The following is a 15,268-nucleotide window of genomic DNA, read 5'->3' on the forward strand; positions in this document are numbered from 1 at the left end:
AATGTTGTATTGATTGGGATGATGTTGATATATAAGCAGTCTTATTTCTAAGAAGCCCACAACAGATGTTTTCAACACTTGGTGTTCCCAAAACTATTTGTTATAAAACAATTTGTCAGCATGATTTTTGCCAAGTATGGAGTTTTTCTGGATCAACATCTTTTGTTGGTCAGGGAACAACATTCCTGTCAAACAAACAGTCCAAATCCAATCCCTAACCCCACCCTAATCATAACCTACCCAGAATAAACTGCCTATCAGCAAGAAATAATTGGCTGATAAGTATTTTGTTCAAGCCCTGAACTCCAGACCTACACCTAAACCCTTTCCCTACTCCTAAAATCAGATTGGTTGATTGAAATGTTAGGACTAACAAGAATGTTAGAAGTCATTGAAAAATATCCATCCGACTCACTGACATGAAAATAAACTCTTAAAGAACTTCACTCTTAAAGAGAAAGCAATATGTAACTGAAAAGATAAAAAACGAAAGTTACCACCTACTTCTTTTCTTGATGTTATGGAGCTCCTGCTCAATTCTTAGGCAGATAGATGTGGTCAGTTCCTTTGAAATCCGCTCAAAGGCATCAAAGTCTTCCACCTCAAAAACATGGTTATCGGCAGGAGCATTAGCAATGGCCTCCAACTCGGAGCGCACTGCATCCTTAACTCCAACAGCAAAGATCTCCACGTCTGCATCCTTGAGCTTGTTGGCTGGCTCTTTGAAGGAGTCTGAGGACTTGCCGTCTGTGATGAGCACCATGACCCGTGGCACATTGTCACGAGCGCCACGGCCTGAAACAAAGATCTTTTCCCTCACGTAGCTCATGGCCTTCCCAGTGTTGGTGGAGCCTCCTCGGTATGGGAAAATGTGGATTGCCTTGACCACAGCTTCAATGTCATGGTACATGTTCAGGGCAAACTCGGTGTGAGGATCCCTGCTGTACTGAACCAAGCTGATCTGCACCTTGTTAGGTCCGATATCAAAAGAATTAACAAGCACTTCTAGGAAGGCTCTAACTTTAGCAAAGTTAGCCGGTCCTATACTGTACGAGCCATCCACCAGGAGAACAACATCAGCTTGGACATCAACCTCAAGAGAACACTCTAAGAGGGAAAAAAAACATTTGTGACCCTTCTCTCCATTGGAACTTTTAAATCTGATTAAAACAAGATTTTTATGGGAAAGCTTATATGAATATGGATCAGTACACTAGGGTGGGTCTAAGGGTTGTATGGAGGTGCAGCGTAGTGGTTAATCATCTGGGCCAGTAACTGAAATGTTGTGGGTCCAAGCACTGCAAGGGGTGAGCTGTGAAATATTACCATTGCACACTTGATCAAAACAATGAAAGGAATCGTTTGTAGCACTCAAATCTCATTTGTGCTTCCGTGAATTAAAACTTGGTACGTAGCAGTTAGTTGTGAAACACATAAAAAACGATGGCACCTGGCACCATTGATGTTAAACTTATGCATCTTCAGGCTCCAAGTTTAAATAAGCAAATGCATGAATGAGATTTTAGAATTACATCAGAGTGCTAGGTTTTAAGCATGAACCATTTGAACTGAAATGGAATAGCAAGGTTGCTGCCCCCTGGATGTGGCATCCACTTTAATGTTTTGAACGTCTGAATGGAAGAGGGGGTGGAAGGAGAGATCCACCTTGAATAGTCTGCCATACGACCAGGGGGGTGGTTGGGTTGGGGGGTGAGTCTCCTTGAATATTTCATCACCAAACTGGGAAAGGTTCCCCTTGAATGTTTTTCCATCCAATGTATGGAGGGCATATGTGCTGTATACATTGTATTAACAGTTTTTTGCAACTCTGTATGTGGGAGAGTAGTGAGTTGTGGGGGGGGGGGGGGGTTCTCTGTTTTATGGGTACTGTAATTTGCTTTGGATGATTGCATGTGATAGATGAAAAATTAGTAAGGATCTAACCTGTGGAGATTCTTACAGGCTGTGTCTTCTCCATGGCTATTTTTGGCTCGCTGGGGGTTAAACCTTTGAGGGCAAACAGACTGATCTTATATTCTGTCTCAGGAGACAGGTCTCTGACATTGGCCAAGGTGATCCTTGGACCTGTGTATAACTCCTGCCTCCTGGCGCCTGCTATCATGGGGATGAGCTGAAGTTTATAGCCTGTGATATCTCCTGGAGATGCATCCCACGTGACCCTCATAGATTTGGAGGAGATATCAGTTACACTGAGTTTTAACGCTGGTTCTACAACTGTGAAAAATGTATATATAATCAGAGGCTTAAAATGACACCTTCCAAAAGACATCTTCCAATCTTCTTTGTCAACTCTTCATGAGTTTTTGCTACATTATGAATGTGAATGTGTTAGGTTGTACCTTCCTCTCTGCTTACAAGGGTATTTAGCTGTTCCTCCACACCAGAACACACCTCAGTGATGAGCTTCTTCTGCACCTGAATGATCATGTCAAAGTTTGGAACATTGTAGACATGCTTGTTGTGAGGAGTGGATGCAATCTCCTTCAACTCATCCTCATCTGCACCTTTGATACCTGAATAAGACATGAAAAGCAGCTTGAAATAAAGTTTCATCATCTTCAAACCTTGATTTGAAGATATCTGATACATGCTTAAAAGAAACCGAAACACAAACCCAGGACAAAGATCTCTACTCCAATGTTCCTCAGCCGTTTGGCGTACTCCTCCACTGGGTCCTGAGATTTTCCATCTGTGATGATCATGGCTACTTTTGGGAAGCCTTTCCTGCCTCCAGCCGCTTCCGTAAAAGTGTTTTTCACCAGATAGTCCATTGCATCACCTGTTTGAACATGCAGTACATCATAATACAAATCCAGGTCCATGCCAAAAGGATGATTTCAAACATCAAGTACAACAGAATCCCATTTAAGTGATGCAATCTATTTTGGAAGGATTTGGTGTTGAAAGGTATATCATAAACATTAATCTGGTGTTGCTAGGGTGGCATGTTTTATGTCATGATGAAAAACAATGTCAGGTAAGAAATAGATTGTTGACCATGATTTTGCCAAGTAGGATGTGTTCTTGGATTAACATCCTTGGTTGGTCCTGGAACAGCAAATAATGTCAACTACCGTTAAAGGTGGAAATGATAAGAATGTTGTTTAGGCATTAACCCTAGATTAACCCAAACCCTACCCTTTTCCTCAATTGCAATAATCTGATTAGTTATTAGTAATAATGTTCTACCAGGACCAACAAGAATACTGATTAAGGAATGTGTCCTACATTGTAATTAAAGTGGTTCCCGCACCTGTCATGGTATTACCGCCCTTATAGGGCAGATTTTTGATGGCTCGGAAAAGATCTGGTCGTCTGTAATGCTGGTTCAGGTTGAACTCTGTCCTGGTGTCTGTGCTGTACTGTACCACAGCCACTCTAGTCTTATCTTCTCCAATGTCAAACGCTCCCGTCAAGGCCCTAATGAAACTCCGAATGAATTTAAAGTTTTCCCTTCCCACACTCCAAGAGCCATCCACCAGGAAAACTAGATCTGCAATAGCACTTACTGAACACGCTATATGACAAGGAAGAAAGAGACACGAGTTAAAGCCCAAACAGTTAGACCATGCTTCCAACTACAACATTTTCTACAGTCTAAATGAAAAATTCAGCTAAAGGCTAGCAACATACAGCACTTCGGGTAACAGTTTATTTTTTGTTTTGACACAATAATGAGAAATAGATTTAGTTTTTATACAAAAGCAGTCTACACAACCATATTTATTTAGCATAATTAGTCTGTTATTTTTGCAACTACTCTCAACTGATAATTAATAAAACAAGCTATTAATTATTGTCCTGCATTAAGTCTTCTAGTTCTGTGTCATTCAACATTTCACAACACAAAATGCTTTCCAAGGCAATGGAAACTTTCAATAAACGTATTTCTGTTTTTTTTAGACATGACATCAAAACTGTATTATGAAAGCTAAATCTTGAGAACAGTCTCTATAACAAAAATGGTTTTCTCGAATTTCAATGGGATTTTTTGGCTCTAGGATGATTTGGATCCACACAAAAGAAGAGAAAATGTAGTAGAATTGGTCAAGAATAGTAATCTTTTCCACTAGTTGAAAACATGATGTGTGAGTGTTTGAGGATCAATGAATGAGGCTGAAAGTGTCTTCGCCTTTTTTATCAGCCACTTTATCCAAAAGCACAAAGCTTTCATAAGCTCTGTGGAGGCGAGGGCATGGTCCAGCATTTGTCTGGAACGAGTAAGCAGTAAGGGTTCTCACCTGAGATTAATTTCTGGTAATCCTGGTGGACTACGCAACATGATATCTGGAAGCAGTGCCTCTGCGCAACATCTCAGCACATAGTGTTGCGGAGGCACTCTTCAGATTTGTCTCCCGAGTGGGGATTCCGAAACAAAATCCTCACTGATCAGGGCACTGCTTTTATATCACTTACACTACATGAGCTGTACTAATTATTGTGGATTAAATCTATTTTAATACAAGCATGTACTATCCACAAATTGACGGCTTGGTAGAACGATTTAATCAGACTTAAATATTTAATGCGTAAATTTGTGCATGAAGACACTCGAAACTGGGATAAGTGGCTCGAACCCCTGTTATTTGCAGTGTAAGAGGTCCTGCAAGCCTCCACTGGGTTTTCCCAGTTTGAGTTGTTATATGGGCTCAAGCCACGTGGCATGTTAGACATTATGAAGGAAAATTGGGAGGAGCTACCTTCATAGAGCAAAAATGAAATTCAACATGTTCTTGACCTGCGCAAAACTCTACACACTGGGGCGACTATCACAGGAGAATTTGCTGCAGGTGCAAGTACGACAATTCCGGCTATATAACAGGGGAGATCGGCTACAGTAGTGTGCACAGGGAGATAAAGTACTTGTATTACTGCCCGCATCGAGTACAGATAGGGGTGGGGTACATCAGATTAACCATCTCAACCTCCTTAAACCATGGAGAGAGGTGGTCCCCGTATTTGCGACGGTAGTTCCGGAGGGGGAGGAGCTCAGACCGGAGGTTAATTTAAAAGCCAATCAATTCACCCCGGTCGCAATGTATGGAGATGGCCAAGTTGCACAAATATTTTTCTGACATGTTCTCATCTCTCCCTGGCCACGCTAACCTCATAGAACACCACATTGAAACAACCCATGGGTTAGTGGTACTTAGTTGTCCCTACTGCCTACCCAAACACAAGAAACAGGTAGTACAGGAAAAATTAAAGGCCATTCTTGATATGAGGGTAATAGAAGAATCCCACAGTGATTGGGCCAGCCCAGTGGTTCTAGTGTCTAAGAGCGATGTCTCAGTCCGATTCTGTGTGGATTATAGGAAATTCAACGCGTCGAAATTTGATGCGTATCCAAAGTCTCATATTGATGAACTGCTCGATCAGTTGGGCACGGCTTGCTTTTATTCGACACTGGATTTAACAAATTGGCAGATCCCCTTAAAGCCAATGTCCCATGAAAAAAGCCTTCTCCACACCGTTTGGTTTACACCAATTTTTGACTCTTCATTTCGGTTTGTTTGGGGCACTGGCATTGGCTCAGTGTCTTATGGACAGGATCCTCAGATCACACACTGCATATGCCGCTGCCTACTTCAATGACATTATTTACAGAAGTGATTTGCAGCGGCACATGCAGCATCTGGGGTCGGCAGTTCGGACGGTTCCCTGTGTCAGGTGATGGGAGTATGTGGAGGCGAGGGCATGGTCGAGCATTCGTCTAGAAAGAAAGAAGTGTTCTCATCTGAGATGAATTGCTGGTAAATTCTTGTTTCTGTGTTCACAGTAAGAGATGGGGGAAATAAAAATGGACAGTCCTCAGAGTGTGGCGAGGGAGAGAGAGCTTCACACAGTGCTGTGCTGTTGGATTCACCTTCTCCCACTTCCTCATTCCATTGAACTGTTACAGATTCTATTTAAATGTTTTCAATTAAAGGCATTTTTTACATTTCCAAAAACAACCTAGGGCAAAGTTTCTATGCAAGCAGTAACAAATTTACAAAGACCACAGTGGTTGGAGAAAAATAGTCCAGAGTAAAAATATATTATATTGTACATAAAATGCCTTTTGACGGCTGACCAGTACTAAGAATATTCTATAATCTGAACTGTTTAAAGGAATAGTTCTCCGAAAGTTAGGTCAATACAAACAGCTACAGAGATCTGGTGTAAGCGCCGATTTAAAGTTAAAAACATTTTAATTAGGGATTTGTTTTTCACACAAACATATCGATAAACTTCAGAAGACATTACTTAATCGAGTGGAGTCATGTGGATTACTTTGATGCTGAATTAATATACTTTTTGACTGTCAGAAATTGGTGTCCATTCACTTGCATTGGATGAACCTAAACACCTGGGATACTTTCCTAAAAACCTTAAATCTTGTTCCGATGAAGAATAAATATCATATACATCTTGGATGCCTAAGGTTAAGTAAATTATCAACAAATTTTTATTTTATTTTTATTCCTTTAAGAAATGTGATGATTAAATCTGATTAAAAGATGTACTTACTAATGGCATCTGACTGCGGTTTCCCAGCTGTTCCACTGGTGTTACTGGATTGAACTGGAATATGAAGCAAATTAATTTCTCAAAACAGATGATCAATAAAGCTTGACATTTTGTTATTTTATTAAGTATTATTAAGTATTTATCGTTGAAAAAAAGACAAACTAGACTATTTTAGTGCACTGCTATGCATGTGGTTACTAGGGTGCCATAGGTGGTTGCCAGGGTATTTTCTGTTACTAGGTCACTGCATACTGGCCCAAGTCAAAAAGACTAAATTTTAGTTAAAAGTAATGTAACAAATTACACATTTAATTATTGTAATCAGATTACAGTTACTGACTATAAACTGCATTTCAGCTACATTACTTGTGTTACACATCTTACTAAAATAATAATATTTAAAACATAAAATACGTTCACTACTTTCAAGTACATCTACTTGCGTTTCTGTGAGAGCGTGCATTTCACAATGAGTCATTAACTTGGTGTATCAATGGACATACCCCCAAACACCCCCAAAATCCAATTAAAATGTTTATAAGAGATGTAATTAGTAATATGTGATTACTCTGAGTAACACTTACAATAACATTGAGGCTCGCCACTAATAAAAAATAGAAAGAGTAAAAAAAAAGAGGGAATGTCTGGTTGGTTACATTCAAACAAAGTTGGCACTTACTAGTTATTTGGCCAAGGATAGGAATACTTTCTTCCGTGCCATCATATGAATTTATTGACACTGAATAGTCTACATCTGGAGTCAGATCTGTGATAGATGTGTTTGTGGCCAGGACAGGAAGAGTGAAATCTCTAAAATCATCTGGAAAAGATGACAAATATCAGACATCAGAAGATAACAGATATCACGTCAGAAAAAAAAGTTGCTCAAAGCTTCTCACAGAACATGTAGAGAATGTAACATGGAACGCTATCACTCACCTGTATCTGATACTACTTGTATTCTGTATCCCTGTATCTGATATGAAGGCCTCCTCCATGACATTTGCACTGTGTTTTCATTTAGTATTTTAAATTTCAAATCTGAAGGGGGCTCCACTGCAAACAAGAGGTTAAAAGAGTCAATAACAACAAAACAAATTTTATGTCTGAATTAGTAATAAAAAATGATTGTAGCAATCCCAACGACAAACACTTCAGGGCTGAAGTCGAGTTGTTTATTGTTGGACAGGACAAAGAGAATCAAGAGTAAAGATGATGTAACAATGTAAGAAAGTGACGGAAGCCATTTAAGAACAAATGGCCTTTTCTTGAGTTGCATAACCTGGAATCACACGGCCTGCAGCTCAAGCACAGAAGGACTAAACACATTTCAAGACCTATTACAAATGAATCTTCATCCGCCAATCCATATGCAGATAACCATCCAATACATGCTGAATGCAATCAATACAAGGCATGCCCGTTCACAGGAAACAAAACTCTGATAATAAAATTAAATCAACATACATATCAAGACAATACATTTTCATTCCCGAGATATTGATTATACAATGGAATCAAGTTTTTAAGATATCAAAGATGTCAAGATGGCTCTATCAGAGATCAAAACCATATATTCTTTATATATGCTTTGTTAATATACATGTATTACAACAAGGCTCGAGTACTAACAAGTTTTATTGAAGACACACATCCATTGCAAATCTCAAAAAAAGAATACACAATTTGTCATGACAGACCTTTGTGTAGTTCCTTTTCATTCAGAGGGTGTACATGAAAACAAAACATTCTTTTGACACACTTATAAAAAAGGTATGGAAGAAATGTATGACAAAACAAAAACAAAAAGTCAAACAATCAAAAATAATCACGCATATAGGGGGAAAACTAACGGCCAAATAGTGTCATCAAAATGTCATGCACATGTACATGAGAAAGTTGCTTTATGAACAACTTGATGAACTCCATGTACACGAGGGAGCACATATAAAGACTACAAATATATTCCAAAATGATATTCTTTTATAGAGATTATTGACATGCAATCTCCTATAATATGCCATAAAGAGTATGCATACTCAACATCAATGTTACATCTACATGAATGCTGATGATTGATGCAGACCTCCGATATCAGAATAATATCTTAAAGGGAATAGTTCACTCAAAAATTCTAAATCTCTCATCACTTTCTCACCCTCGTGTCATCCCAAATGTGTATGACTTTCTTTCTTCTGCTGAACACAAATTAAGATTTTATAAGAATATTTCAACTCTGTAGTTTCATACAATACAAGTGAACGGGTGCCAAAATTTTTGTCCTCCAAAAAGCACATAAAGGAAGCATAAAAGTAATTCATAAGACTCCAAAGGTTAAATCCATCTTCAGAAGTGATATGATCGGTTTGGGTAAGATCAATACTTTAGTCAGTTTTTGCTACAAATTCTTCTCCCTGTCCAGTAGGGGACGATATGCATAGAGAATGTGAATCACCAAAAACACAAGAAGAATGTGAAAGTGAAAGTGGAGATTTAAATGGATTCATCTTATGCTGAATCAGGGCTGAACTGGTAATCTGGCATACCAGGCATTTTCCAGGTGGGCCGATGCACTTTGGGGCCGATCAGGGGCGGACTGGCCATCGGGAGCACTGAGCAGGCCGGTGGGTTGTCCTCGAAACTGATTGGGCCACGTTAAGCTAAAATGAGCCCTGTGCTGACTTATGTGATTTTTGGAGCTTCACAATTTTGGCACCCATTCACTTGCATCGTATGGACCAAAAGAGATATATTCTTCTGAAAATCTCAACTTGTGTTCTGCTGAAGAAAGAAAGTCATACACATACAGGATGGCATAAGGTGAGTAAATGATGTGAGAATTTTTATTTTTGGGTGAAATATCCCTTTGAATGCAAAGAATGCACAGGAAAAAGAGGTTATCTCATCCCAAATGCACAAAATAGAGGATACACATGCTTCATGTCAAAGAAATGAGTTAGTATATTTTATCAGAAGATTGCATCTTGCAATATTATATACATATATATATATATATATATACTGTATGTGTGTGTGTGTGTGTGTGTGCCAACACTCTTAAAAAAAAAAGGTTTATCAATGGTTCTTTTATGTTTAGATATGTAAATATCTAAACATCCTTAAACAAGAAAGAATTACTTGATAAGCAGAATGTATAAGATATTAAGTCTTGTTTTTTTTAATAAATAAATAAATCTGGTGGCATTCATGCATAAAACAAGAAAAAAAAAAAAAATCTGCCCATGGGGTATGAAAAATAAACTTGTTTTCCCTTTGAATCAAGTTTTTTTTTCTTACCCTATTGGCAAATAGGTTTTCTTGTTAATCATAAACATAAGCTAATTTTAACAAAATGTCCAACGTCAATGTGCTTCTCTAGTAAACTAATCTTGTTTTAAGAATATTCAGATATTTTTACTGGAAAATATGAGAAACATACTCATATTTATTTTTATAATTTGATGTGTTCTTTTTAAGAACCATTTTCTGCTGTATTCTTGAGTTGGCTATATTGTTATTTCAAGACATTTAATATTACATTGTAGGTTCTTTAGATCAGTTTTTTTTTTTTTTTTTTTTTGTTTTTGAAGCACCAGAACATTAAAAAACAATTGATAAATAGACCAGATATTATTTGTATTATTATTATTATTATTATTATTATTATTATTATTATTATTATTTTAACCCAAAAAGTTTCTATGGCATCTGGCTGTTTAATTGGAGCCTTTATTTTTAAGAGTGGCTTTCAGAGATAGTAAAATAGCACATTTAATTCTACTTATCAATAACAAGGTGATGAAGATCCAAATTGCTTGCTATAGATTTATTATCATCTATAAAAGTAGATCTTCCCTGTAGAAATCTGGATCATGCTTTTTTCATGCACTACTGTTCAAAGGTTGATAAATGATTAACTTTACATAAAGACCACCTGGCTAATGTTGATCTGGCAAAATGTCACATGCAAAAAACAAGAGGAAGTAAAGTTTTGGGTGCAAAGAAAAGTGGATGGATGAAGGCCATAGCACCAGAATATCATTTTAAAATAAAGGAGGAAACACACCAGTTGCATAGGCAAACGACAAATAGCACGGCCTGAACACAGAGTTAAGGCTCTGCTTCAAGAAGTATGCTCACCAATCTGACGCATCAAACTCATACGGCCTGGGCAGATTCCATTCATGTGTCCGAACAGGCCCCTGGCCATCTCCAAACCCATGAGTCTTCACTGATTCTCAGAAGTCAAGCTGAGATGTCTTACAGGAGGTGTCACGGCACCAGCGCGCAAGAATAAAATACTCCCTATACCATTCACTTTCAGGCTGTCTAATATGTGACAAAGTGCGAGCCTTAATACCAGCTCACTTGTGAACTGTGAACCAAAGGAATGTGACGGCTTTGTTGACATTGTTGACAGTTTAATAATGAAAATGAAAAAATGGAGTTTCTGGAAACTTCAGGATGAAGAGGCCCATCGGGAGAGGACCTCTCGCATTCCCTAGAGAGTCTGCCCCACGTCTATAACCTCCAACCAGTCAGGCATACTTTTTGGCTTGCGCCGTTGCCAGGCAGCTCGGAAAAGAGGATGGAGTCTCCGAGAGAAGCCGACCAGATGCCAAAGTAATTCCGCAACATGTGCTGACATTAAACATTACTCCATATTAACTTTCCATACGGAGTGCAACTCAGCATTTTTGAAAGCGACTGCAGGAAGTCTAAAAAGGCTCTTTGTCTTTGTGCTGTCTGAAGACTAATTTGCCCTCTCATGTTACATCGTTTCCATTCTGTTACAGCACAAAAAGCAAGAACGAATGAATTACAAGTTTCCATTTGGTGATCCAGTTGAATCAAACTCCGTCCTCCGATGTTTTCACATCACATCATTTTTGCCCGAGACAACTGTCGGTGGGCTTAACTGATGCTGTGTGATGACTTAAATTATATATATAATCCTTAAATTAAAACAACTTGGAAAACCCTTATCCGTTTTACTACTGTAACTCATTGCACTGAATTAAATAGGTTTTTATTAACCAATGTTCTTTTCCCTGCATTTCCAGCCAATACATTGTGCTGTGAAAAAGTATCAAGAACATAGTTCACCTAAAAATGAAAACTCTCTCATGGTTTACTCACCCTCATACCATCCCAGATGTGCATGACTTTCTGTCTTTGGCAGAACACAAACAAAGATTTTTAGGAGAATATCTCAGCTCTGTAGGTCCATACAATGCAAGTGAATGGTGATCAGACCTTTGTAGCTCCAAAAACCACATAAAGGAAACATAGAAGCAATCCAGAAGACTCCAGTGATTAAATTCATATATTTAGAAGCAATATAATAGGTGTGGGTGAGAAACAGATCAATATTTAATTCCTATTTTGATTTTATTTTTTTGTTGTTATTGTTGTTGTTGTTTTTTTACACTAAATCTCCACTTTCACTTTCACTTTTGCAACTGCAAATCACATGTTGTGCCTGTTAAGTTTTACTTTCACATCTGAAAGTGAAATTGGAGATTTAGAGTAAAAAAAGGACTTAAATATTATTGTTTCTCAAACACCTGAAGATATGGATTTAACCACTGGAGTCTTATGGATTACTTTTATGTTTCTTTTATGTGATTCTTGGAGCTACAAAGGTCTGATCACCATTCACTTGAATTGTATGGATCTACAGATCTGAGACATTTTTCAAAAAATCTTTCTTTGTGTACTGCTGAAGAAAGAAAGTCAAACACATTGGGATGGCATGAGGGTGAGTAAATGATGAGAGAATTTTCATTTTTGGGTGAACTATCCCTTTAAACTACCACATCACAATATAACTTTGCATAGGATTCTAATTGTGTGTCCTTGAGGTGGAAACTAAAATAAGTGTTATGTAAAGATAACCTATTTATTTCTGCCACAAGAACACTTACTGTAAGTAAATCTTAACATACAATATACTCAGTATATAAAATGAGGAAGACTCATGTGTATGTTAACTTGTATAAACATTTTATAGTATGCTAAATTAAATACAGTATGTATGAACCTTTATACTTAATTACAACATAACCTTTAGGACCAATAAAATATTGGTCATTTTCCCTTTCCTGATATTTAATAATGAGTGTTTTAATTTCAGCTTTTCATACAATTAGTCAGCACTGTTATAGTAATTCATTGGGCAATAACCGAGTCTGACTCATAGAAAGGATGATTACCATACCAGACTCAAGCTTGTCCCCATAACAAATTACAGATACATTTTTTGCTAACATTTTAGTATACACACATTTTTCCTTTTGTTTAAAAAAAAAAGAAGAAGAAGAAAACAATCTTTAGGAATATGTGAATCTACTGACTTTTTTTTAAAAAAACAACTCTAGCACGTAATTTGCTGCTCCTTTTTATAGACTATTAAATCCACTGCTGGGTTTAGAACAACATGATTTAGAGATAAAATTCTGAATAAACTTTGAATATTAAAATTAGGGATATTCAAATTCTCTAAATGAGTAAATGTACACGTAATTCAGTTAAATACTTAAAACTGTAAAAAAAAAAAAAAGAAGCTAGATAAAGAAGGAGAGAGACAGACAGATGTATGGACCATACCTTGAGCCTCTACTGAATTCAGTAATAAAGTTAAGAGTGCAGCAGCGGCCAATGACAGCCTGATCTTCATGTTTACACAGACAGTCAGCAGCTCATTAATTAATCTACAAAGAAAATATATATATATATATGCATCATCATTTCTCCACCTATTAAACAGCACATTGTTTTGTATGCAAGATGAATAATTTCAGTGGATTTCTTTTTATTACATTAGCTGTTGCCTGAATATTTAGAAATGTAAATCATCTTTAGGAAAAAGGATATACAAGTCACAAATAGAAAAAAGAGATTCCTATAGATGACTATTCTACACTGATCATTTAAAAACAAAATCCTTGAATGATTAATTATGGATCATGAGCGCCTCCTCGTGGAAGTTCATAAAAATGCATCACTAATGCGGACATCATTCAACCAAAGTGATTAATGGTCCCGTTGCAATTATTTTGGTAAACATTTGAAAATGTGAACTTTTGTTTCTTTGCATTAACTCAAACATCTCAATGTCACAAAGATCATATAGGCTACCACGTGTCTAAAAAGTGTTACAATAACGATTCAAAAAGTGATTTAAATTAATCTTTAAAATTGTAGGCCTATATTTCATTTCAGAATCACTAAACCTTTTCAGACAGAAGAAAAAAAAGTAATTAAAGACAGTCATTTGTTGCTTGAACACATGAATTACAAAGTGCATGCAAATGACTCTTTTGAGCCATGTGAATTAAATAAAGAAATCACATTCAGACCTGTTAAAGTGTCCGTCAATAATATAAATGTAATAATAAGCTGATGTCCCCCTCTCCAGACACACCGTATCCGAGACAGCCCTTTCTCTCGTTCCTCCAGCAGTGAGGGAAAGCCTCGGTAAGAATGGGAGGAATCTGAGCTCAACCTGACACTAAATAGGGGGTTGTTCCAAAACTTTACTCCCTTAAGAAATTCTTGAAGAATGGAGCCCACACTTTTAAATCACATCATCAGTCCGTGGGATGTTATTGTGGTGGGGTTAATGTTACTTCGGAGGTCTGCTGTAAAATTACACAGTGTATACCTTAAACTAATGAATGGATGGGAAAAAAAATATTTATTAACGTCGATCTTTCGGCGCTACATATTAAGGGATAAAAAGGCACATTCCTTAGTTTGACAGTCAATACATTAAAATATACGTCATGTAATGGCCAGTCGATTAAGTTTATTTATGTGTGGAGCGTATACTCGCCGCGTCCGCGAGGTTGCGCGCGACAAAAATGACGTCATCGCGGCGGAAGTGCGCTTTGATTAGATTTGTGAAAAATGTTTACTACTGTAACATAGCATGTATACATTTATAGGAGTAATGTCAATAAATACTCTATCAAAATTTTTAACACATGATATAAGTATATGTCCTGTGCCTTAACATCGAATAAGAACAAAACCAGATTTAAGTTGGATACTTTTATTACAAAGATTCTTGTAAAAGTTTTAAGTAGTTGTGTCTGACTAGGAAACTACACTTTCTGCTGGCGGCAACAACGTTCTTTGCATTGTTTGGATTATCTTTTATAAAAATCCCGTTTAAAAGTACCCAACCACTGATCTATATATATATATAACGTTATATATATAGATCAGTGTACCCAACACACATTACTTCCATTGGCTGTCATTGGAAAATAGCAAACGCGTGTCATAAGTAATGGAGGCAGGGCAACAGTTGCTAAGACAGGATTGGCCAGAAGCGCTTTTAAGGCGGGGCTTAGAAAAGAGTGTTAGAATTTGTTACACAGGTGTAAAAGAAAAGGGCAGTATAATGTAATGTATTTTAAAAACCCGTCTCATCAAACGTTTGCTGATGATACGACGGTGGTAGGTCTGACCACTGACAATGATGAAACAGCCTACAGAGAGGAGGTGCACACTCTGACACGCTGGTGTCAGGATTACAACTTCCTCCCTCAATGTCAGCATGACCAAGGAGCTTGTAGTGGACAGAAAACACGGCTCCATCACATCAATGGAGCACCGGTGGAGAGAGTCTTTTTCCATCCTCTTAACTTTCTATAGGGGAATCATAGAGAGCCTCTTCCTTCCACCCCCACCCTCCAATAACCTAAGGGCAGCTGATTGACTCTTGCAC

General features: G+C 37.5%; 1 protein-coding gene across 6 annotated transcripts in view; it reads right to left on the reverse strand.

The window, feature by feature from the left end:
* The window catches only part of LOC127662172 (collagen alpha-1(XII) chain-like), a 145,684-nt gene extending 131,635 nt beyond the window's left edge, over nt 1-14,049 (reverse strand). For 4 of the 6 annotated variants that reach the window (XM_052153240.1, XM_052153238.1, XM_052153237.1 and 1 more), the window contains exons 1-10: nt 13,893-14,049; nt 13,141-13,244; nt 7,471-7,587; nt 7,211-7,351; nt 6,532-6,585; nt 3,275-3,538; nt 2,636-2,800; nt 2,361-2,534; nt 1,945-2,235; nt 505-1,107 (exon numbers count right to left, since the gene is read on the reverse strand). In XM_052153240.1, the coding sequence (XP_052009200.1) occupies nt 505-1,107; nt 1,945-2,235; nt 2,361-2,534; nt 2,636-2,800; nt 3,275-3,538; nt 6,532-6,585; nt 7,211-7,351; nt 7,471-7,587; nt 13,141-13,210 (1,879 nt within the window). In that variant the 5' untranslated portion in view covers nt 13,211-13,244; nt 13,893-14,049. The remainder of the gene's footprint in view (nt 1-504; nt 1,108-1,944; nt 2,236-2,360; nt 2,535-2,635; nt 2,801-3,274; nt 3,539-6,531; nt 6,586-7,210; nt 7,352-7,470; nt 7,588-13,140; nt 13,245-13,892) is intronic. The other 2 variants (XM_052153242.1, XM_052153241.1) reach the window with 1 other exon arrangement.
* Nucleotides 14,050-15,268: the final 1,219 nt, after the last annotated feature.

The sequence above is a fragment of the Xyrauchen texanus genome, chromosome 22 (genome assembly GCF_025860055.1).
Source record: "Xyrauchen texanus isolate HMW12.3.18 chromosome 22, RBS_HiC_50CHRs, whole genome shotgun sequence".
Taxonomy (NCBI): Eukaryota; Metazoa; Chordata; class Actinopteri; order Cypriniformes; family Catostomidae; genus Xyrauchen; species Xyrauchen texanus.